Consider the following 23,374-nt stretch of genomic DNA (forward strand, 5'->3'; position numbering starts at 1 on the left):
TAGATATCTTACCACTTTCTGTCTATCACTTATTTTGAATATTGATTAAAGTATTTCCCTTATGTTACCTTTTCAAGAAAACAGGACATTGTTTTCTATCCTCTTTAAAAACATAAGCCCTGTACATGTTTCTGCTTACTGTGTCACCATTGTTTCTTCTAGTTCCTGAAACTGCTCCTTTCATTAGAAATATTGAGAGCTCAAGTCCTGACACCGTGGAAGTCAGTTGGGCTCCACCCCAATTCCCAGGCGGACCTATTTTGGGTTATAACTTAAGGCTGATCAGCAAAAATCAGAAATTACATTCAGGAACGCAGAGAACCAGTTTCCAGTTTTACTCTACTCTACCAAATACCACTTACAGGTGAGAATTAAGTGGTGCAAGGAAAATGTAACCAGCATGGCTGTAAGCATAATAATTATTTAAGCAACATAGTTTAAATGTATTTTGAGAAGTCCCATTGAATCTGTACTGTTGGGATGAAGTTGTGTTTTTCCTCAAGTTTGCATGCTGCCTAGATCACACATCTTAAACAGAAACATTCTCAAGCATTTCTATTATATTCAGAGGATCCTTATAAATATGGGCTAATAAAAGACATCATAAATACCATGACTACCATTTCTTCATTTAATTCAACATAAAACAGTAAGGAGGTGAAAATTCTGTTAATGGTATTTTGTATTAACCGTTAGGGGTTATTATTTTATTATTGTTAGCTTTTCTAGCATTTACTAAGTCCCTCTAAATTAGGGTAAGAATGGGGTCATGCAGATAGCAGAGTTCAGTTTTTGACCTCTGTGACCCTGAACTGTTCTATGGGAAATGCAAACAAGGATGTGATTGATGGCCATTTAGTGCCCAGCACTGGCACCAAGTAACTAGATACGTGCATTGTCACATTGTCCTTTAAATAGAAACATTATTGCTCCTTCTATTTTTATCTCCTGTTCACACCATGCCATGTAAAACACATCTCTCCACATTGTTTTTGGAACAGGTTTTCTATTGCAGCAGTCAATGAAGTTGGGGAGGGGCCAGAAGCAGACTCTAGTATTACCACTCCATCCCCAGCAGGTACGGCCCAGCGCTGCTCTTCTGTTACACAGAACTTGAGGGGGTGGCAAGGGTGGGTTCAGCTCTCAGAGGTCCTGGGTCAGCTGGTGTTCCTCCAGACCCCCCTCTTCTGCCCAGATGGACACTGTCTTCTTGGTACTTGGAAAGCTTTCAATTTGATGTATAGAAGTAAGTTGTTAGATGGAAAGGTTTCACATGAGAATTTAGGAATTTAAAGAGTAAAATCAGAAAATTTAGGGATTAAAAAATGGCCTCAAGCAAATCCTTGGTTTCAGGTAAAATCACTAGTGATTGTAACACATTTACACACTTAGGGGTAATACATAATCTTTCTGCCTCAACCCCCATTTTATATTGTGCATCATTGTCATTTAATACATAGCAGATTATCTTTTCTCCCAGTCTCCTTAAGGTTTTCAAATATATCTAGACTTAATAATCTCCATTTTACCACTCTGAATATCCAATCTACCAAATTAGCTTTTGTTATTATTTTATAAGTACCCTTTTTTTTGGCTTTTGGCAATATATATATATATATATATATATATATATATATATATATATATACACATATATATATATATATATATGTATATATATATATATATATTATTGATTTCAGAGAGGAAGGAAGAGGGAGAGTGAGATAGAAACATCAATGATGAGAGAGAATCATTGATCGGCTGCCTCTTGCCCACAACCCGAGCATGTGCCCTTGACTGGAATCAAACCCAGGACCCTTCAGTACACAGACTGATGCTCTATCTACTAGGCCAAACCAGCTAGGGTGGCCTTTGGCATTTTAACAATTGCCTAGAGACTGAATACTTATTGCATGATGGCTAGGTGAGCAAAATAATAAATAAAAATGCTTTCTAAGAAGCACCGGAAATATTTGGAGGAATCTAGTAAAATAGTTTTGAATAACACACAAAGATCAGAATTCTAGGAGTCTGTGGTCTATTTTCCCTAGAGTCCATTGGCTGATTGACTGCCCCTTACCTAACTGCACACACCTATGCCCGTGGGTATTGAATGTCACCTCTCACCAGCCTTTGTTTTCTTTGGCTGTTACGAGACTCTAGGAAAGGAGAGGTATTTTGGCTATGCAAAAAACATGTCCAAAGGGCAAGTTAAATATAGAGCAGGCTTAAGCTTGTCGTTACTGTGATTATTGCATAACATTTATTAATTGCCCTCAGAGTGTTCACCAGCACACACTTCATCAGTCTCCAATAGAACAGGACATCAAGCAGAGTTCTGCTGTCCTCAAATTTCCTTCCTCCAAGGACTTTCCTCCTGCCTCAGGGAGAGATATTGAAGACAATAGGATGACAACCAATGTGTGTGTGTGTGTGTGTGTGTGTGTGTGTGTGTGTGTGTGTGTGTGTGTATGCGCGCTGTGTAACACCCACTCTGGCCTGCGCTGGACCACCTCCACCCAGCAGTCAAATTCTGATGGCTGACCATAATGAGCTGAACCTCTCTTGTGGCAAGGCTGTTGAGAATGGCGATACTCCATGTCATGTTATTTTGAGGGCCCTTAGGAGCACATACACATACAACCCACTTGGTTGACACTGTACTTGCGATCCCAATCATAGAATAATGTGATTTATACCACCGTTGGAATGCCCCAGTGCCTTCAGAGGAAATCTAACCGGCCTCTTTCAAGTGCTCACCCCTTGCTTTGGAGGGTGGCATTGATCTTCTTGTGTCGATGGGTATATGGTTGGGGCTGTCTCTGTAAATCGTGTTGTCATTTCAGTTCAAGAAGAGGAACAGTGGCTCTTTTTATCCAGAAAATCTTCTCTAAGAAAGAGATCTTTAAAACATCTAGTAGATGAAGCACAGTGCCTTCAGTCAGATGCTGCACACCATAACATTACAGGTCAGTATAGTAGAGAGAAATATTGCCTTTGTGTGAAAAGAAAGATCCAGGTTGATTTCTCTTTTAATCTCTTCATGAAAAATTAAAGAACTAAATTATCTTTTATGTAAGTTTTTTGTCCGGTGCTATAAAATAATGCACGTGCATTGGCATGGTCTTCTAGGAATATCAGTTCATGTCCAGCGGCAAGTTGTTTATTTCTCTGAAGGGACTCTCATATGGGCCAAGGAGGCTTCCAACATGTCTGATGTGTCTGACCTGAGAATAGTTTACAGAGGTTCAGGAGTGATTACTTCCATCTCCATCGACTGGCTTTATCAGAGAATGTATTTCATCATGGATGAACTGGTTAGTCTGAGAGTTTAAAGTGAATAAGCAGATACTGATATTCATATGTATATTAGATGTATTTACAAGTAAACATGATTTTTCATTAAATAAGTATTCATTAATTATTTACTACTAGAGGGCCGGTGTACTAATTCGTGGCAGCCCCAATGGGGCCCATCGGGTTGGCTGGGGTGGAGGGGTTGGGGGAGGGGCCGTGGGCGGTTGGCCAGCGAGGGGACAATTTGCATATTAGCCTGTTATTATATAGGATGTTTTAGACACTAGGTTAACAATGAATCATAGATCTGCTCTATAGGAGGGTCTATACCTAGTACTAGTCCTGACCTACCATTAAATCATCTTTATTGGTGATTTTTCAGAGCCAGGAGTTTATGCTAATGATAATTCAAACTTCATAAGATAGAGGTGATACTTGTATTATAACTAGGTAGGACTGCCCATCATGGTCAAAATCACCTGCAAGCACTTTGAATTATATAATAACCAGGGTTGACTTTACATCTCTGAAAACCAGTATCACTGAAATCTTTGAGAAGACACAGTCTTGAGGTGTTTCAAGTTTCCTTCTTTGAAAGGGACAGGCTAATCATAGTGACTATGGCTGGAAGTCTATAAGCTTGGGTCAGCCTAAGTATTAAAAATAGTTGAGTGCCTACCAAAGCCAGGAAAATAGGCTCTTGTATTTCATTGATGTCAATAGGATATAAACTCATTAGGACATAGGATTGAAAAGGGAGTTTTAGGGCATTTTCATGTTTTCAAAAAGTGCTCAGTGACCAGCACAATTCTAAGCACAGAACAGATGCCTGAGAAATACTTGTTGGCCAAATTGAATCTAGACAGACACTAATCCTACTGCTGGAATTTTGATTCTCTAGGTATATGTTTGTGATTTAGAGAACTGCTCAAACATAGAGGAAATTACTCCTTTCTCAATTATTGCTCCTCAAAAAATTGTGGCTGATTCATACAATGGGTAAGTGGATTAGTCTTATAAATACGAATTCTTCAATGGGTAAGAAACTTTGGGAAACTTGCTTAATAATGAAACATTGTCATCTCAGAAGAGCCAATCTATGTATCTTAGCTCAAATTTAAATAAATCCAGATAATGTTTTCATTCTATAGAGCCAGGAGGGAATTTCTTTCAAACTGGATCCACAACTTCTCTAGTTAAGAGTTTTCCCTTTCTCACTCACAGTAAAATGTGGGTATATGTGAAAAACCTCTCATCTGGGACTCAGGGACCCGAGTTCTACTACTGTCACTATTTTATGGCACAACCCGGGTCTCATTGCCCGCCTCAATGCTCCCTGAAAGAAGTCCTTCCATTTCCTCTTTTCATTGCACTCGTTCTTTTTTTTTAATTACTTTATTGATTAAGGTATCACATATTTGTCCTCATCCCCCCCATTCCCATCCCAAACCTCTTCCCACACATGCCCCCACCCCCCAGTTGTCCATGATCACTGGTTAGGCTCATATGCAAGCACACAAGTCCTCTGGTTGATCTATCTCCCTTGTCCCCACCCTCCCCTACTTTCCCTCTGAGGTCTGACATTCTGATCGATGCTGTTCTTGTTCATCAGTCTATGTTGTTCATCATTTCCCCTAGATGAGTGAGCTCATGTGATACTAGAAATTCACTTATAAGAACCGAAAATGAGACAAGCAATAATGGTTATGCTGAGAGGCAAATGAATCAGTCTATAGTGAGTTTCTTTCTGGGCCAACAGTTTTTTGAGTCCCAATTTCAATGTCCAACAGTTCTTTATGTGTACATAACAGCTGGGCAACTCAGCATCAGGTCATGTCTCTCTGGTCTGGTTCTTAAACCTATGAAGAGGCTGTTTGATCAGAATGCTGCCAGCATCTACCTTAGGAGACAAGAATTGATGGTTAATGACAAGTAAAACTTTTCCATTACAAATAACTATTTTTCCCTTCACTACAAATGGAATGGACACATTTTAGCTCAGGTGTGCTGCTATATTGCAATAGGACCTCAAACAAGTAACTTCATGCCTGTGACCTTTATTTTATCAAATGTGCAGGATGAACACATAGAAAGTTATCTTGTGGTTTATTTCTTAACTATGGCCAGATAATTATAGGTTAGTAACTAATAAGCAAGGCCAATGTTTGTAAGATTACTAGTAAATGTTTTTCTTTCCTGTAGGGATAAAATTATTTTCACTTTTTAAAAAGTCCATTGTTCTCAAATTAAACTTAATGAATAAAAGATTGCTTAATATTGATTTAAAATCAAGCCTTTCTATTCATATTAATTAATAATTTCCTAGATATTTATTTTAAAATCTTAGGTTTGAAAACATTTTTTAAAACCCTGTGATGTAAGGCAGGTCCTCTGGACTCTCTGAATCTTATTTTCCTCATCTGTAAAAGTCTAAAATCCTATTAAGTGTACCTTTGTTGCTGGCAATTTCATAAAGGGACTCATTCTGAGGATAATGAACTTCACCCACTAAACCAAACCCTCAAAATGCATCTCAGTAAGGTCTTTGGTGGCTCTTTTTTCCATAAATGAAAGGTTCATTTCTGCTTAGATTTTGAAATGTGACTAGAAATAATAATGATAATTAATAGTTATCAGACACATAATATGTGGTTCGAAGTGCATTACTTCAACAATCCACTTAATCCTTGTTCAACACTATGATGTAGGTGCTTTTAATATCCTAAGTTTATAAATAGGAAAGCAAAGAAGAGGTTGATTTAGTAATTGCCCAAGATCACACAGCTATTTTGGGATGACACCAGTACGTGACTTCCTACTCTGAGGCCTTCTTCTAATCATCTCCTCCTACAGTGGTAGACTTTCTGTCAAAACCAGTTGTAACTTTTAGCAACACTTAGGGAATGTTCCTAAAGCACTCCAGATGTGGGAAAAAGTTGATTCTCCTGCTATTAAAAAAGGTTTCCTTTATGCTGTCTTTTTGCACCATTGAATTATAACCTCACTGAGTTTATACCTGCTATAAACCTTTTCCCTTCTCCCCTCGTCCCTGCCTCATCCCCCTTTCCCCTCTATATTCTACCTCCCACACCCCAGCTCTCCTCACCTTTCTTTTCTTTTTCTCTCCCCTCCCACGTGGCGATGAGCATTATAAACATGCACTCCTCCCTGCTTCGGTATAAGAATTGTAATCTTTGCCCCATAACTTTTTCCTTCTATCTACTCTGACATCCCTTAACAATTTGAATTTGGGAAACAAAAGCAGGAAGTTAGGAGCCAAGGTGTTTCTGCTTTTTGCCTGCCACAATCTTCCCTTCGGATAAAGAGCGTAGGTTCATATCTCAGCATGGAGTTTATATCTCAGGATAAGGTTCTAGCACAGGAGTCTTGAGCATATTGATGACGATTTGGAATAGTCATCCGGAGAACAAGAGTAGGACTGAATAGGATGAGGACACTGATTTGACAGTTGTAGCTTGGAACCCTGCCAATCCACGGGTTTGTGATAAGAAAGATTTACTAAGCAAAAGTACATCTGTCTCCATGAACACAAATCCGCAATTGGCTGCATTCAAATTAGTAGATTTATGTTTTAGTTAATATCCTGACAGATTTGATTGTCAATGAAGTATTTTAGCAAAATAAGGTGTTTCCTTTTTCATTATTACAAATTCACCTGCACAACTCCCTCCACGTTTGGTTTCAAATTATATGAATTTTCAAAATTCCTCCATTGGCTTCTTTCTTCTGATTACCGGGTGGTCCTGCTCCCTTTTGCGGTATTTCTTCATGAGTTGTAAAATGGTAGCCCTATTGCTGCAATTGTAAGTATTTTTAAAAGCTTAGTCTACTAAAAATGCAAAGTAGCTTCGCTAAACATTTATCATAAACTAATAACCGAGGTTTTAAAAAAGTGGTTGAAATGTTTTTGCTTTCTTCCACTTTTTTCATTTACAATGCATGGGAAAGTTTATTGACAGAATTAGACTTTGGAGAAGAGTTTTTTATAATAAATAAAAATCCTTAAATCCTTTTTGCTTTTAAATTCCATGATTCTAAAAAGTCAAGTATAGTGAGGATGCTCAGCATTATAAATGAGGCTGAAATTTTTCAGTGTTCCAACTTCTAACTTAAACTAATAGAGCATATCTGTAGTAAATATCCTTCCTATTTTGCCCCTTGGGAAACCCCGTACTTATTAACTACGGAGATACATGATTCTGATTGCACAATTGGATAAAGCAATGGGTTGGGGAGCTTACTCATCTACCTTTGCAATGAGTCAAACCAGGCTTCTTTTGTTCCCATGGCAGGTATGTCTTTTATCTCCTGAGAGATGGCATTTATAGAGTGGCTCTCCAGGGGCCACCTGGCCGGGACTCAGAAGCCATGCGTATTGTGGAGAGTTGCACATTAAAGGACTTTGCAGTAAAGCCACAGTCCAAGCGAATCATTTACTTCAACGACACCACCCACGTCTTCATGTCAACATTTCTGGATGGCTCTGCTTCCCATCTTGTCCTCCCTCATGTCCCCTTTGCTGATGTGAAGAGCTTTGATTGTGAGAACAATCACTTCCTTGTCACCGATGGCAAGGCTGTTTTCCGGCAGGATGCTTTGTCTTTTAATGAGTTCATCGTGGGATGTGACCTGAGACACATAGAAGAGTTTGGGTTTGGTAACTTGGTCATGTTTAGCAGGTACACCCAGCCATACCCCCTGCCGACCCGCCCGCAGCAGGTCTCTGTGCTGTTTGGATCCTACCAGGCCCTGGTTCAGTGGAAGCCTCCAGCCCTCGCCATAGGAGCCAGTGAGTGCCCTCTCCCCAGCGTGGTCGTGGCCTCAGTGGAAGGAAAGGAAAGCTTGAACTGCTTGACATTGTCACTCAGTTTTGAGAGCTCATATGTGATGAATCACTCATCATTCAGAGTGCTACTTAGCTCAAAAAGGAGTTTTGACATATTTAGTCTGCCTTTATTAGTTTTGCATTGGGAGGCTCTCTTTGTTTTTCATTTATATCCCAACAGAATGGCTCAAACGTTTATTGAGTGTCTACTAGGAGCCAGGCACTGACAAGCTAGTATGCGTGGGTTAGGGCACTTGGGTTGAGGTTTTGTATCCATCATAACCTTTAATTAATGTTAACAACTCCCTAAAACTCTCTAAACCTGAACTTCTATCTCTGGAGAGGCAGTTTGTATGGTGGGTAAGTAGGTGGGCTCTGGAGCCAGCCTGCATGGACTCAAAGGCTGGTCTTGCCATTTATTAGCAGAATGATCCTGGACAACTTAATCAGTTTCCACTACTGGAAGATGGGGATATTAATTCTTTCTATGGGATTGTCATGTAGATTAAAGTAAGATGCATAAGTAGAAAACACTCAGAACAATACCTAGCACAGAGGTCAGCAAACTTTTTCTATAAATGAAGGACCAGCTATAAATATGTTCAGCTTTGTGGCTCATATGGTCTCTGATGTAGCTATGCAGCACTGTCTTTGTAGTGTAGAAACAGCCATAAATAATATATATGTGAGTATCTGGGCTGTGTTCCAGTACAACTTCATTTACAAAAACAGGAGTGGGCTAGATTTGGCCCCGGGACTGCAGTTTACCAACCCCTAGCCGCCTAGGGTATTTAGCAAACATTGTCTATTTTCTCCTTTAAGACAGTTAATTATGCCTGTTTGCTGTAGATCACAAAGACAGCTAAAAACGAATAAGCACATTTTGGGGGGTATTGTTTGGGCTTCTGGGAGAAAAGTGCTATGCAAGCACTAGACTTATAGTAGAGATTCACCACAAGCATTTGCTTATTAGGAGCCTGGTTCCACCCCTCTGACAATTCTGTGCAGCCAAGTGTCCTCTGATTTGTTGGGAATAATGACTCCATCAATAAGCAAAATGAGTGGCATGGGTGGAATGGACACTGTTCTAGTGATACCGTCAAACAAACCCTGATGATTAGTGGGGTAGCAGGTATTACTGCCCAATGACCCTTCCATTCAAGGTGAGGCTGGAGATGAATTTCCTCATGACCCTTTGTTTGCCCTTGCTGATGTCATCCCGGCCAGTAATATTGGTTAACTCTTCTGATTAGGCCCTTCCTCCTGGCAGAACTGGACTTACGAGGTGAAAATATCAACCCAAGACTTCCCCGGAAACACTCGCGTTTTCTCTAACATCATTGGGACCATGCTGAGTGTCCCCGGGCTGCAGAGTGCTACACAATACGAGGTTTCCGTGAGAGCAAGTTCTCCCAAGGGGCCAGGCCCGTGGTCAGAGCCCTCGGTGGGCACTACCCTGGTGCCAGGTGAGAAAATGTTCTTGATTTAGGGAGTGATCCTGATGAAAAAAAGACTTACTCCTGTGTTCCTTAAAATTAGTCACTTCCAATGCAGTAAAGAAGTTAGAATGAGGGTGTGATGACCTCTTGAGTATGTTGATCTGAGATTAGGAAAACACATAAAGCCCTGGGTAACATTTTATGTGTCTGGCCTGATATTTTAAACTTTCTAAAGATAGTTTGTGGGAAAAATATACTTTTCTTCTCCTTCATGACTTTCTTCTTACTTATGGTTTATTAAGCAATAGCACTCCTTGAGGTCTGAAGATCATGTGGAGAGAAGTTGAGGGGCTGTGAATTATGCTAAATATCATCCTCTTGGCAGAAAAAAAAGGAAAGATAATTGTACCATTTATACTGCTACTGTTATCACAATTGCTTCTGGGTGCTCTGAATGGGAACATGGCAACCAATAGCCAAAGCAAAAAAAAACCCAAAACAAAAAAACAACAACCCAAATTCTGCCATGACCATGAGATTGCTATAGAGGCAATATCACCATACATTTCTCTTCACATTCAATTTTAAATATTTACATAAAAATATGAGAGTATGTTTAATATGACATATAATTCTATTAAGCAGACACAATTGCTCATACCTTTCCACAGTATTTTTTAAAATGTTGATATTCTTTTACTTTATAAAGAAAACCTTAAGATGTGTGCCTTAAAAAGTGTGCTTTCTGTGATATTGTCTTCAATTTTTTTTTTTTTTTTTTTACCCAATAGCTACAGAACCACCATTTATCATGGCTGTCAAAGAAGATGGGCTTTGGAGTAAACCATTAAATAGCTTTGGCCCAGGAGAATTCTTATCCTCTGATATAAAGAATGTGTCAGGTAAATGCCAAGTCCCTTTACACTTGGAATGACAGGTTTCTACTCATCAGACTTCCCAAGCTATTTGATAAATCAAAGAATCAAGTGTTTTGGTATTAGGTCAATAATGAAAGGGAGAAAAATTGACTGAACTATACTTCCAGGACAGTATTAAGAAAATGTTGGTTCTCAAGTAGGAATGCTCTTTATTATTTCACAAAATGTGAGGTTACTTATTGGTTCATGCCCATTTCAGGAACGCTTTGATATATTTCTCATGTATTTTAATCTATCAGTGTAACAACCTATCACAGTAACAACCTATCTTGTTCCACTAAGACAGCTACGCTTCAGTAATTTATTATGAGTTGGCTATAAGACTGGAGCATGAAAAGGCTGCATGAAGATATAAACAAAGAATCAGAAAGAATTTCATGACAGAGGATTATTCAGTAATGAGTCGGCCATTTTGCCGGGAAGACATTAGAATGAAGAAAAGTCTTCAGTCCAGGATGATATAATAGTGACTTGCTGGAAGATGGCACTTCTATAACTACCTAATTATTTATCTATTTGCTTGGCCATTAAAAGCACAACAGCATTTCTGACCAAAAAGAAGTTGGGCTTAGGAGGTATTGTCTAATGGAAAGAATGCTTTGGAGTTGGCTTGAATCTTGGCTCCCCCGCTTTTCATTTGTGAGATCTCAGGCAGAATAGATAATGTCACTGAGTCTGAGGTTTGCCATGTCAAAAATGAGGATACTTCCTATTTCATAGTTTTGTTTTAAGGATTAAGTGAAACATATAGAAGTGCCTGGGACAATGTTCTAGAAAGAGGAAATGCTTAATGAATATTAGTTCCTCTCTCTAGTTCCAGGGGTAAAGATTTTGAGGTAACATCATTGAAATATTCTTGACCAATCCCTGAAGTTCTAGTGACTCTCTATGTTAGCATATGCTATTAGATTCGGGTGCAAGTGTGATTCCTTGACTTGCTATGCTTATGTCAGCACATATGAAAAAAATAACTTTTACCAATTCACTTTGTTTTGAGACATGGATTGGTATAACAACAGACTCTACTACAGTGACATGAAAGGTGATGTTTACGTGTGGCTGCTGAATGGGACGAATATCTCCAAGAATTACCACATACCCAACATTGCAGGAGCAGGGGCGTTAGCTTATGAGTGGCTGGGTCACTTTCTCTACTGGGCTGGAAAGACATATGTGGTAAGTTAAAGCCTGGCATTCCGGAAGCTCTAGAGCAATGCCCACCCACTTCAGTGGCTTGAATGTTATTTTCATGATTTTTTTTTCATATTAGTGTACCATCTATGCTATTATTTATTGAATATTTGTCTTTAAGTCTGCTTAATTTGTTATTAAAATGCATTTATGTGTGAAGGAAATTTTTTTATCTTTGGTGTACTATTTCCAACAATATCTTAAAATAAATATATTAAAATGTCCACTAGTGGGTCAGTGTCTTGGAGGAAGATAGCACACTCCAGCTAAGTGAAGGGACCATTTTCAAAGGTGTAGTCAGGGCTAAGGGAAACAAACAAAGGATGGCAAAGCATGCCCTGGGCTAGCAAGTGCGGAAAGATATAACTACTTCCAGGCATAAAGGGGCAACGGAAAGAAGGAGAAGAACCTGTGAGGACTGTAGGTTTAGGAGAGTTGCTGACATGAAATCCAATCACTGTCAAAATGTGTGATTTGGGGGAATGAATTCCCCAACCTCTCCTTCCTTCTGCCCTCCCATCTCCTGCCAGTGCTTCTGTTGGCTGAACCTCACTGGAAACCAGAGAACAAGGGAGTCCAGTGATGCAGTTCATAGATGTCAGCCTTCAGGGGGAAGAGGAGGATTAAAAGTGGACCTGGAGGCAACATGAAGACATCTTGCGTATGTGTAGTGGTTGAAAGGAAAGGTGGTTAGTGATGAGAACACTAGTCTGACAGATCAAGAAATATAGTACTGAAATTGTTTTCTAATCAGGAGTGTGCTATTGTACGCACTTTTATTCACTCAACAATCATTTATCTATCACCAATAGGTTTAGAGCCTTGAGAAGAGCATAGTTGGGAATATAAAGTAAATAGTAGACATGTCCCTGCTCTTTTTCTTAAAAAAACAACAACACATAAACTTTATTGCGATATAATTTGCAAGCCATAAAATTCACCCTTTTGTTATGTAAAATGGAGTGGTTTTTAATATGTTCATTGTTGTGCAACCACCACCACTTGCCCCTGGTCTTTTAATGAGATAAAAATACATAAATGAAAGAATAGAAGACACACACAAATTAATGTATTTAGAGGACAGCATTATCGTATAGTCTGAATTCTTAAGTGCCAGTCACTTGTAGGCAGAGTTGATGGGGTTAATTAGAGATTTCTCCCTAAAATGGGTTAGTTGGAAAATAGTTTAGAAGGAGAAAGTGGAAGAATGGATATAAAAATTGGCTTCAAGTATTTGCTCTGTTTCTTAAAAGGTGTTTAACTCCAGGAAAAATTACTTAACTAGTAATGACAGTATTTAATGTTAGGAAAATCTATTGATAAAAAAGAATCCGATATAATACATTCTTATCCAGCAGTGTTTTGACTTCATATATGATTAGGAAGAGCAAGTATTTTAACTCAAAATAAATGTACATCCCTTCTCTTTAGGAACATGAAAAGTGATAAGCTTCATGAGGGCAGGCACCATGAGTAGTATGTTTACAAGGTTTAGTACATAGTGCCAATAAATACTTATGGTTGAAAAAATGACTGGTAACTGCAGCAGTTTAATAATAATTGCAATAAACTATTCAGAAATCATTATGTCATTTAAAAATCATATGATTATGTTTTATAGATACAAAGGCAGTCCGTGTTGACAGGACACACAGATATTGTGACGCATGTGAAGTTGTTGGTGAATGACATGGTGGTGGATTCTGTTGGTGGATATCTCTATTGGACCACACTCTACTCAGTTGAAAGCACCAGGCTAAATGGGGAAAGTTCCCTTATACTACAGGCACAGCCCTGGTTTTCTGGGAAAAAGGTGACCAATTAAAAATAAGATCTGATTATTTAATAATTCTGAGTAGTGCTATTGTATAGTTATGATAATACTGTTTCTGCTTATTGTGTATAGTTAAGGTAGAATCTGAACGGAAATACTGCTACAGTAAGATTTTGGTATAAGCAAAATTTCTCTTTCATTTGATTGTCATAATTGATTTAAATTTTTTAAATATAAGATGGACATTTTTGGTAGTTTGCCTTACCTTGAACGGTCCACACTTAAAAGCATTTTAATTTCTGATTGTTTTTATAGTCTCAGAAATTCTGTGGGATATGTTAGAGCTTGTTGTATGGTGATTAGGTGTTTTATTATTTTTTATTTTTTAAACTAGTCACCCGGTGCACAACATTCGTGTACTTGGGGATGGGGAGGTCCCTCAGCCAGGCCTGCACCCTTTCCCAGTCCGGGAGCCCTCGGGGGGATGTCTGACTGATGGCTAAGCCGCAGTCTGGCTTCCCTCTGCAGAAGGCGACTGGGCAGGCCATCAGGGGACATCACAGGCTGGTGAGCAGCAGGCCCCGCCCCCCACCACAGCTGCCCTGCTGGCCTCCCTCAGTGGGAGGCAACCAGAGGGCTGATCTGGGGATAGTGTTGGCTGTTGAGCAGCCAGCCCCTCCCTCCCCTCCCCCATCACCCCATCACCCCTCTGCTGCTGCTGGTTGCTGCTGTGCCCCCCCCCCCCCCATTGCTGTCCCCTCCCTCTGCCCACTGGCATGCACCTTGGCTGACCTGGTGCCGCCTGCTTGCCGGCCCCACCCCCCACTGACGGGTCATTCAGCTGTTCAGTCGATTTGCATATTATGCTTTTATTATGTAGGGTATATTTTTATTGGCTTCAGAGAGAAAGGGAGAGGGGGAGAGAGATAGAAACATCAATGATGAGAGAGAATCATTGATTGGCTCCTTCCTGCACGCCCCACACTGGGGAATTGAGCCTGAAACCTGGCTATGTGCCCTGACCTGGAATCGAACCCTGACCTCTTGGTTCATAGGTCGATGCTCCACCACTGAGCTATGCTGGCTGGGGTCAATTTTGGATGTTGACTGCTCTAAAACCTGTCTGACCTCCAAGCAAAATATTTGATTTCTCTGTGTGTTTCCTTTTCTGAATAATGGAAATATTAACAATTAATCTACCTCTCAGGCTTGTTGCAAAGATTAAATGAGATAATTCATGGGAAGTAATGACAATAGTTCCAAACACATGGTAACTGCTTAATAGCTAACCTCTTATTATTGTGATTCAGTCTAAATAACAATCTGATATAAGAATGTTTTTAAAACAAATACTATTTTTACTTTCTCAACTTCTAGAATCAGTGCCCATTGTTCTTAATCCTCTAACTACTCTCTATGTATTCATCTAAGTTTCTGAATTTTTATTTCTTCTGATCGTAATAGTAATATATGTCTACAATAGGACATTTAGAAATTACAGAAAAGCATGAAGAAGAAAGACATCACTCATACTGTTTGTGCCTATGATATTTCTTAAATTTTTGAAAATTTTAAGTTTGTTTTTTTCTTTTGTCAATAGAGAGAGGTAAAATATACATAATACAAATATATCAGATCATTTATAAGCAAAGAAACAAATTGTTGAGTCATTTGATCCTTAATTCCATCGGATATACGGATAATAATTTGTAAGACATTTAAAGGGACCTGATTTGCATATACAGATTGGAACACAGATATTTAAAAGAAATAGAAATTTATACACATACCCAGAAATTAATCACTCCTGTCAAAAAATGAAATTTTGGAGCCACTTGAGTCTGTATACAAAGAAAGTATTGTTTTATGTCTCAATAAAAAAATGTTAGGGGAGAGCACTTTTATTTTTGTAAAAATGTATTAAAGATAATATCTCAAGAGTAACCTCCTATCCCTATATTATATTGTCAGTAATTTCTCCACTGCTCTGATCTAGCGGTTGGAGCTATTTCCACTGAGGAAAGCTCTGGAGTGGCCCTGCAACTTTTCCATAAATGAGTAAATCGTTAGATTTCTGAGCATGTTTGGTGAAAACACCTTTCTTTAAATTCCTGCTTTAAGTCTGTCAAAGGCTTGTTAGTGTGAATCCGTGTTCTGCTTTCATGGAGTGATGTCTTATCTATATGCCTCCATTCATGCTACTGGTTGTTAGCAGTACAGATACAGATAACAAACTGATGGTTGCCAGAGCGGATGGAGGTGGGAAGATGGGTGGAAAAGGGTGAAGGGAAATAAGAGGCACAAACTTCCAGTTATAGAATAAGAAGTCACAAGGATGTAATAATGTACAGTATAGGGAAAATAATACCATAATAGCTTTGTATGGTAACAGATGGTTACTAGACTTATTGTGATCACATCATAAGGTATATAAATGTCAGGTTACCATGTTGTACACCTGAAATGAATATAATATTGTATGTCAACCAATCTTTAATAAAAACTAAACTTAAAAAGAAATAAAATAGAGTTAATTTGTTATTTAGAAAACTCTAGTGCATCTCATTATAAATAATCAAGCACGATTAACCTGATTTCGTTTTAACTGAAAAAGTAATCAATAATCTCTTTTAACCTGGCCAGTGTTGCTCAGTGGTTGAGTGTCGACATATGAACAGGGAGATTATGGTTCAATTCCCAGTCAGGGCACATGCCTGGGCTGAAGGCTTGATCCCCAGTGTGGGGTGTTCAGGAGGCAGCCAATCAATGATTCTGTCATCATTGATATTTCTATCTCTTTCCCTCTCCTTTCCTCTCTGAAATCAATAAAAAAATATATTTTTAAAATCTCTTTTAGCATGAAGCATGGACATGATTCAACTGCCAGAAGGTTGGGAGTTGCTAGAATCGTTTTTTACCTTTTGGGAAAAGAATAGGTTGAGTTTTTTTGTTTGTTTGTTTTGTTTTGTTTTAAACAGAAAGCCGTGATTTATAAGAACATTGAAGGTTCTTACACTCATGTGCCTCAAGATTATGTCTTTGTGGTAGGCCTTGGGTAATGTAGCAAGTATTTTTAGTTCTAGGATACATTATAGTATTCCTTTTACATTTTTCACTGGCTCATCATTTTTGTTTATATGCTGCTGTGTCTTGCTAGAAACATAGTCATCAACTTTAATCCTATCTGATAGCTCTCCGTCTCCAGGCCTGCTATAGAGAGAATGCACTACTCTGAGGTCAGACTCCTGGCAATCTCAGCTTACTTGAAAAATGCCTATAAAGCCAAAGAAAGCAAAAAAGATCTCTTGGATTGTAACTTCTATCTCACACAGTCTATTTCATAGGAGAAGCAGTCTTTCCTCAGGCCTCACCTAGATAGTTGGACATAAAATTAAGACAGGATGGTATAGGAAGTCAAAGAAAGAGTAGTGAGAGGTTTTCAGAAGTCAGCTGGAAATAGGACTTTATATATATATGTGACTCTACCAATTATAAAACATAAAAACCCTGTATTATATTTTTAAAATGTGTCAGGATGTTTTGGTTATAATGAACAGAAGATACAATTTAAAATGGTTTAAACCATTGGTTCTCAAAGTTGGTGACACATTGGAATTATTCAGGGAGTTAGAGAACATCCAGGGGACTGGTTTCATCTCCAGAGACCTCACTTTAATAGTATGCAACCTGGAAATTGAGATGTTTAAAGAACTCCACAGGTGATTTTAATGTGCAGCAATGCTTGAGAACAACTGATTTAAACAACAATGAAATTCATTGACTTATATGGCTGAAGAGACCAAAGTTATGGCTTGCTTTGGACAAGGCTTGACATGATACAGAGGCTCAAGTTCCTGATTCAGTAGGTCCTGGAATGTGGTTGAGAATTTGTCTTTACAAGTTCCCAGGGGATGCTGCTGCTGCTGCTGGAGATAAGTATATAGAAGTGAGTAACAGACCCTGCCTTTTGAAGATTTTTAGGAAACCAGTGCACTTATATCCAAGTTATATAGGAATAGCCATACTCATATAATTTTCATATTCAGAGAAAGGTAAAAAAAAATCACTGAGTTTATTATTCCAAAGAGGACCTTAAGGAGAAATCTATAGCTTAAGTGTGACTTGTTCTGACTTGTTCAGTTCCTTCAACTGTATATTTGATCTGTTTTTTTGTCTTATGTTCTATGTAGGTAATTGCTCTAACTTTAGACCTCAGCGATGGGCTTCTGTATTGGTTGGTTCAAGACAGTCAATGTATTCACCTGTACAGAGCTGTTCTTCGGGGGCAGGGGTAAGTAATAACCCTCGAAGGCAATCGATTGAGAAGAAGAGAATGACTCGCCCATTAGTTATAAATGATAATGCCTGAGAATTCATTTTTCAATAAACAGTTACTAATTATCCACTCAGTTGCAGGCATTGTGCTTGTGGGGAAAGATAGGTTTGTAAACATGTAATTACAGTAGAATGTGGTGAACACTGTGATAGGGTATAGAGAGAGAGAGCAGAAGACACTGTCATGTGGGTGAAAGTGCACAAGGCAAACCAGAGACTCTCTTCACAGTTGGGTAGGTGTGAATGAACAGCCTTTTACTAGATCAGGCACCGTGGGAATAGCACGAGGGAACTTGCGTCTTTATAAAGTTCCTAAGTCCCAGCTATGGTCCTCTGAGGTAGTTCCCCCCCCCCCACCCCCGCCACAAGGAGATATTGTGAAATTCTCAAAACAAAACTTTCATTTATTTTTATTTTAAATGTCATACTTTGCCGAAGGTTTGGCTCAGTGGATAGAGCGTCGGCCTGCGGACTCAAGGGTCCCAGGTTCGATTCTGGTCAAGGTCATGTACCTTGGTTGCGGGCACATCCCCAGTAGGGGGTGTGCCAGAGGCAGCTGATCGATGTCTCTCTCTCATCGATGTTTCTAGCTCTCTATCCCTCTCTCTTCCTCTCTATAAAAAAATCAATAAAATATATTAAAAAAAAGTCATACTTTATAATTTTCTAAAGAAGGAAATGTCAACACTTTAACAAGATTTAGAGAAATCATTCTTTAAAAAGATCAAACCTCCGCTCTAAAAGGTTGAGAATCATAGAGAGTTTTTACTGAGTACTAGGTAACTGGAGTCATTTTAGAAACAACCAACAAAAAATTGAAAGTAAAAAAGTCCTTTAACTATCCCTGTCATTGAGAAAAAAAATATCTAAAAGCAATTTAAATCATAGTCTGTTTGCTTGAATTCCCTGGTCTGAAAAGAAGCATTTTGACTAAGCTTTAGAAATTAGTAAGTATCATTGGGGCAACAGAGACTTATGACTGGTATACAGAGAAGGACCAAACAGGCTGGAATAATGAAAGCAAGTAAATAACCAAGAATAGGAGGGAGACATGGCTCAGTGAGGAGAAACCAGTTACTGGATTGTGACTTTGATGTTGGGTATTACCAAGAACCACGAGTAGTTATTAAAACCTGGGTAACACTCTTGCCATTGCAGTATCACATTAATAAGAAAAGCCCTAGAAAATTCGCTTTGGGAATATTATAAGAAAAAGGTAAAAATCAACTAAATATTAAACTAAGAATAATGACAATTATTGTTGCAAGGTATTTTCTGTTTTTATATACACAAACATATGTTTTCTGCAGTATTTCAAGGTACCAGCCCGTCCCCCTCTCAGGATACACACTCTAATTGGTGTCGTGTTTCCGCAGTGTTGGGGATCCCACCATCACAGAATTTGCAGCCTGGAGTACTTCTGACATTTCCCAGAATGCACTGATGTACTACAGTGGTCGGCTTTTCTGGATCAATGGCTTTAAGATTATAACAGCTCAAGAAATAGGTCAGAGAACTAGTGTCTCTGTTTTGGAACCAGCCAAATTTAACCAGTTCACAATTATTCAGACGTCCCTCAAACCTCTGCCAGGTACAATATTTTATTCTAGTTTACCCTCGCTCCTCCATACTTCCTGTTAAATAAATGTCTAGGTTGGGATTTTTTTCTTAAGAATTATGTTTTAAGAGGAAAGGGTTTTAGTAGTTTCTGTTGGTTTGCTTGCAATCAGTTTGTTTTTAAAATATATATTTATTTTTTTATTGATTTCAGAGAGGAAGGGAGAGGGAGAGGGAGATAGAAACATCAATGATGAGAAAGAATCATTGATTGGCTGCCTCCTGCATGCCCCACACTGAGGATCAAGCCTGCAACCCCGGCATCTGCCCTCACCGGGAATCGAACCGTGACCTCCTGGTTCATAGGTTGACGCTCAACCACTGGGCCACGCCAGCTAGGCACAGTCAGCTTATTCTTAATTCAAATGTCCAGCTTGAAATGGTCAGAAAATACGTTGATTTTCAGAATATTTTAAAAGAAAGGACAATTTTGTTTTGGTACTATTAGTAATTACTATTAATTTTCCATGTTTTTTTTTTGTTGTTTTTGTTTTTTACGATGATTATAATACTGCATTCTTTGTCACTCTATTCTTTCTCTCATTTCATCCCAGGGAACTTCTCCTTTACCCCTAAGGTGATCCCAGATTCCATTCAAGAGTCTTCATTTAGGATTGAAGGAAATGCTTCAAGTTTTCAAATCCTGTGGCATGCAGTCCCAGCAGTGGATTGGGGTGTAATTTTCTACAGTGTGGAATTTAGTGCTCCTCCTAAGGTATGGCCTTGGTTCTAGTAGCTTCCTTCTCAGGCAGACTGTACCATCTGCATCCAGCCCCGCCCACGCTGATTTGTAATTTCTTCACTTAGCCAAACCCATCTCCTCGGTTGCTCCATTAGCCTCTGTCAGGATTATTCCTGAGATCCTTTGTCTACAGCCAGTCTCTGACTGCTTTGTGGTTAGTGCTAACAGCTGGCAAATTAGACTCTTTAACTGGAATTTACCACATCAGCATTTCCAAATTTGCAAGGCTTGACTTTATATGTGAACTAAAGTTTGGAGATTTTAGTTAAGTTGGAATAAAAGGTTTTATGATTTTTCTCCCTAAGAAAATAATGTTTTGTGTTTATATTTTAGTTCCTGGCTAGTGAAAAACAGCCTTTACCTGTATTTACTGTGGAAGGTCTGGAGCCTTATGCCTTATTTAATCTTTCTGTCACTCCTTATACCTATTGGGGCAAGGGCCCCAAAACATCTCTGTCACTTCGAGCACCTGAAACAGGTACAGGGGTTAAAATCTTTAAGAAAGAAAAGGGCGGAATCTCACTTTGCATGATCTAGAATGGATAGTTAATTTTTTAGAATAACTTTCAGTTTTGTAGATGTGTTTAGATTCAATACACTTTCAATGACTTTTTAGAGATTAGAACAACACTATTAAAATAACTGCATAATTTATTCCAAAAGTATATTTCAGAGATTTTTAAAGGACTTTTTAACTTCACTGTAATTACATACAAGATGCACAAACATGTTTCAGGTAATTTGTGAAATGCTTTATAAGGAAATTGGGCATTTATGAACAGAGACAGTTTTGTGGGAGGTAGGCTTATTGGGATATATTCTCATAAAAGGTAGATGAAAAACTGATGTTTAAATTTATTGTTTTTCTTTGGAATATATTTTAAAATGGATACTAGCTATATCTTTGCATGTGTCTATCACTTTCAAGTGTAAAAAGCATACTTCTGTGTATCACTCCTTTATTAAACATTTAATACCTACCTATCATGTGTCAGAAACATCATTTCCTTTGATCCTTGCACAGCTCTGAGGTAGGTAGACAGGTGTTGTTATCTTGACTATGAAAAGGAGAAAACAAGCTCAGTAGTTGCCCAAAGTAAAATAGAGAGTAAGTGACAGGGATGGAATTTAATCTGGACTTTTCACTATAGTTTCATCAAACCTCCATTCAGTCATTTTTGCAAATGTTGGCAAATGATAGTGTCATATTGATTTAATTTACATAACTTCCTAGCACAGGACTTGGCAGTCAGTAAGAGCTCAATAAGCATGGACATCCATTTACCATTATATATATATATATATATATACATAAACTATATATTATTACATTATATATGTAATGTAATTATACATATATAATGTAATAATATAATAAAGAATCTTATTTACATTAAGATTCTTTCAACAATATTTTCCTATGAGTCACATAAGCTTAAGGCAGGTTCAGAGCAGTTAGCACTTGGGTCCAAGTATGCTATCTTTGCTATTGTCTTGGGATGTCATCCTTGGTTGGATTCTCCTGTGGAAATAAACTTGACTATATCTAACAGGGGGTATAGTGAGGGCTGGGGTCATCAACACTCTGCTGGATGTTGGGAGTAGTAAGATCTGGCCTTTGCCATCAGGAAATTTACAATATACTTGGGAAATTATTCAAAATGACAAATATTTATTAAGCACTTACTGTGTACCTGTCCTATACTAGATTTGGAGGGATTTAACAAGGATTGAGAAAAGGTACTTTCTCTGATGGAGCTCATAAAACAGTAGAGATAAACACATTCTGCAAATGATAATAGAAGTAAGACTGATAACTGAGTAGTAGCATGGTGTAAGTAGGTAAGACTGCAAAACCTTCACCTATATCAAGGTGCCTCAACATTCTTAAGAGCGGGCAATATACATGTACTACATAGATGGTATGGCTAGGGAAGGCCTTTAGGGAGTGGAAACTCTAGCTGGGCCCTGAGGAATGAAGCAAGAAGAGTGAGTATCCCATGTGAGTGCAATATAAGAAGGCCTGGAGATTGGATAACGACGTGAGCATTGAACATTAAGAAGCAATGTGATTGGAGAGAGGAGTGGGAGAGTCTGAAGAAAGAAGAATCATATCTTAAAAGGAATAACTGGAAAATCAGGAAGAGACATTTCCTTTGAAAGATAGAGAAATTAAAGGACTGATCAAGAGTGAATTGCTTGGTTTGGCTCTAGAATAAATGGTGACCTTCAAATCATACTCTTGGGGTACATCTTGTCTCCTGGGAGGGTTCAGGGGAGAGGACCTAGGATCCCCAATAGCTGTACTTTTTATCTTGAAGTAGCTGAAGGATAGATCGGGTTACTGCCTCCCTTCCTGGTCACTGCCATTCCCACCTCCAGCTGAATCATTCTGTTGAAATGAGAGTAAATATTGTATTTTGTAAGAATAAGCCATCTTTCATTGATACAGGGCACAGACAAGAAGATGTACCTAAGTGGTAGTAAGAGGGGTTTGGATTAGACATAAGGGAGATTTGCTAAAATATTAAGATAGGTTCCTGAAGAAATCTATAGAATAGTCTCTCCTGAAGATATTTAAGAACAAGATAGATATACCTCAACTATCTGGAATGAGAAAGAGTTATTACTAAGTTGCTCCATGCTCTCATCACGAGTGGTAAAAGTCAACCTTCTATTCTTTTCTGCCCTATCGGTGTCTTTGCTTTTCAGTTCCATCAGCACCAGAGAATCCCAGAATATTTATATTATCAAGTGGAAAATACCACAATAAAAATGAAGTTGTGGTGGAATTTAGGTGGAATAGGCCTAAGCATGAAAATGGTGTGTTAACAAGATTTGAAATTTTCTATCAAATATCCAACCAAAGTGCCATCAACAAAACATTTGAAGACTGGATTGCTGCCAATGTCACTCCCTCAGTGATGTCTTTTCAACTTAAGGGCATGAGTCCTGGGTACATTGTTGCTTTCCAGGTATGGGCACATGCCGGGGTTGCAGGCTTGATCCCCAATAGGGGCCTGCAGGAGGCAGCCAATTGATGATTATCTCTCATCATTGATGTTTCTATCTCTCCCTTTCCCTTCTTCTCTCTGAAATCAATAAAAACATATTTAAAAATTTTTTAAAAGAGTGTGAAATAAAAAAATTCAATAATTTATTAGTTTCAGAACTTAATTATTGTCACTGAGG

The 23,374-nt window shown here is 38.5% G+C and overlaps 1 protein-coding gene and 1 long non-coding RNA gene across 2 annotated transcripts in view; one reads left to right on the top strand and one right to left on the bottom strand.

Moving 5' to 3' along the window:
* The window catches only part of ROS1 (ROS proto-oncogene 1, receptor tyrosine kinase), a 95,523-nt gene that overhangs the window by 21,281 nt on the left and 50,868 nt on the right, over positions 1–23,374 (top strand). The window contains exons 8-22 of the mRNA XM_028143446.2: positions 163–364; positions 1,002–1,078; positions 2,850–2,972; positions 3,136–3,320; positions 4,202–4,299; positions 7,614–8,110; positions 9,400–9,612; positions 10,377–10,487; positions 11,521–11,699; positions 13,336–13,527; positions 17,679–17,779; positions 19,200–19,414; positions 19,995–20,155; positions 20,516–20,660; positions 22,895–23,157. Coding sequence (XP_027999247.2) covers positions 163–364; positions 1,002–1,078; positions 2,850–2,972; positions 3,136–3,320; positions 4,202–4,299; positions 7,614–8,110; positions 9,400–9,612; positions 10,377–10,487; positions 11,521–11,699; positions 13,336–13,527; positions 17,679–17,779; positions 19,200–19,414; positions 19,995–20,155; positions 20,516–20,660; positions 22,895–23,157 — 2,762 coding nt within the window. The remainder of the gene's footprint in view (positions 1–162; positions 365–1,001; positions 1,079–2,849; positions 2,973–3,135; positions 3,321–4,201; positions 4,300–7,613; positions 8,111–9,399; positions 9,613–10,376; positions 10,488–11,520; positions 11,700–13,335; positions 13,528–17,678; positions 17,780–19,199; positions 19,415–19,994; positions 20,156–20,515; positions 20,661–22,894; positions 23,158–23,374) is intronic.
* LOC129150579 (uncharacterized) lies at positions 4,879–21,234 on the bottom strand. The gene is made up of 3 exons (XR_008557291.1): positions 21,164–21,234; positions 7,571–7,950; positions 4,879–5,200 (listed from the first exon to the last, which is right to left on the bottom strand). It is a non-coding gene; the product is annotated as an uncharacterized LOC129150579 (long non-coding RNA).

This window comes from Eptesicus fuscus, chromosome 10 (assembly GCF_027574615.1).
Source record: "Eptesicus fuscus isolate TK198812 chromosome 10, DD_ASM_mEF_20220401, whole genome shotgun sequence".
Taxonomy (NCBI): Eukaryota; Metazoa; Chordata; class Mammalia; order Chiroptera; family Vespertilionidae; genus Eptesicus; species Eptesicus fuscus.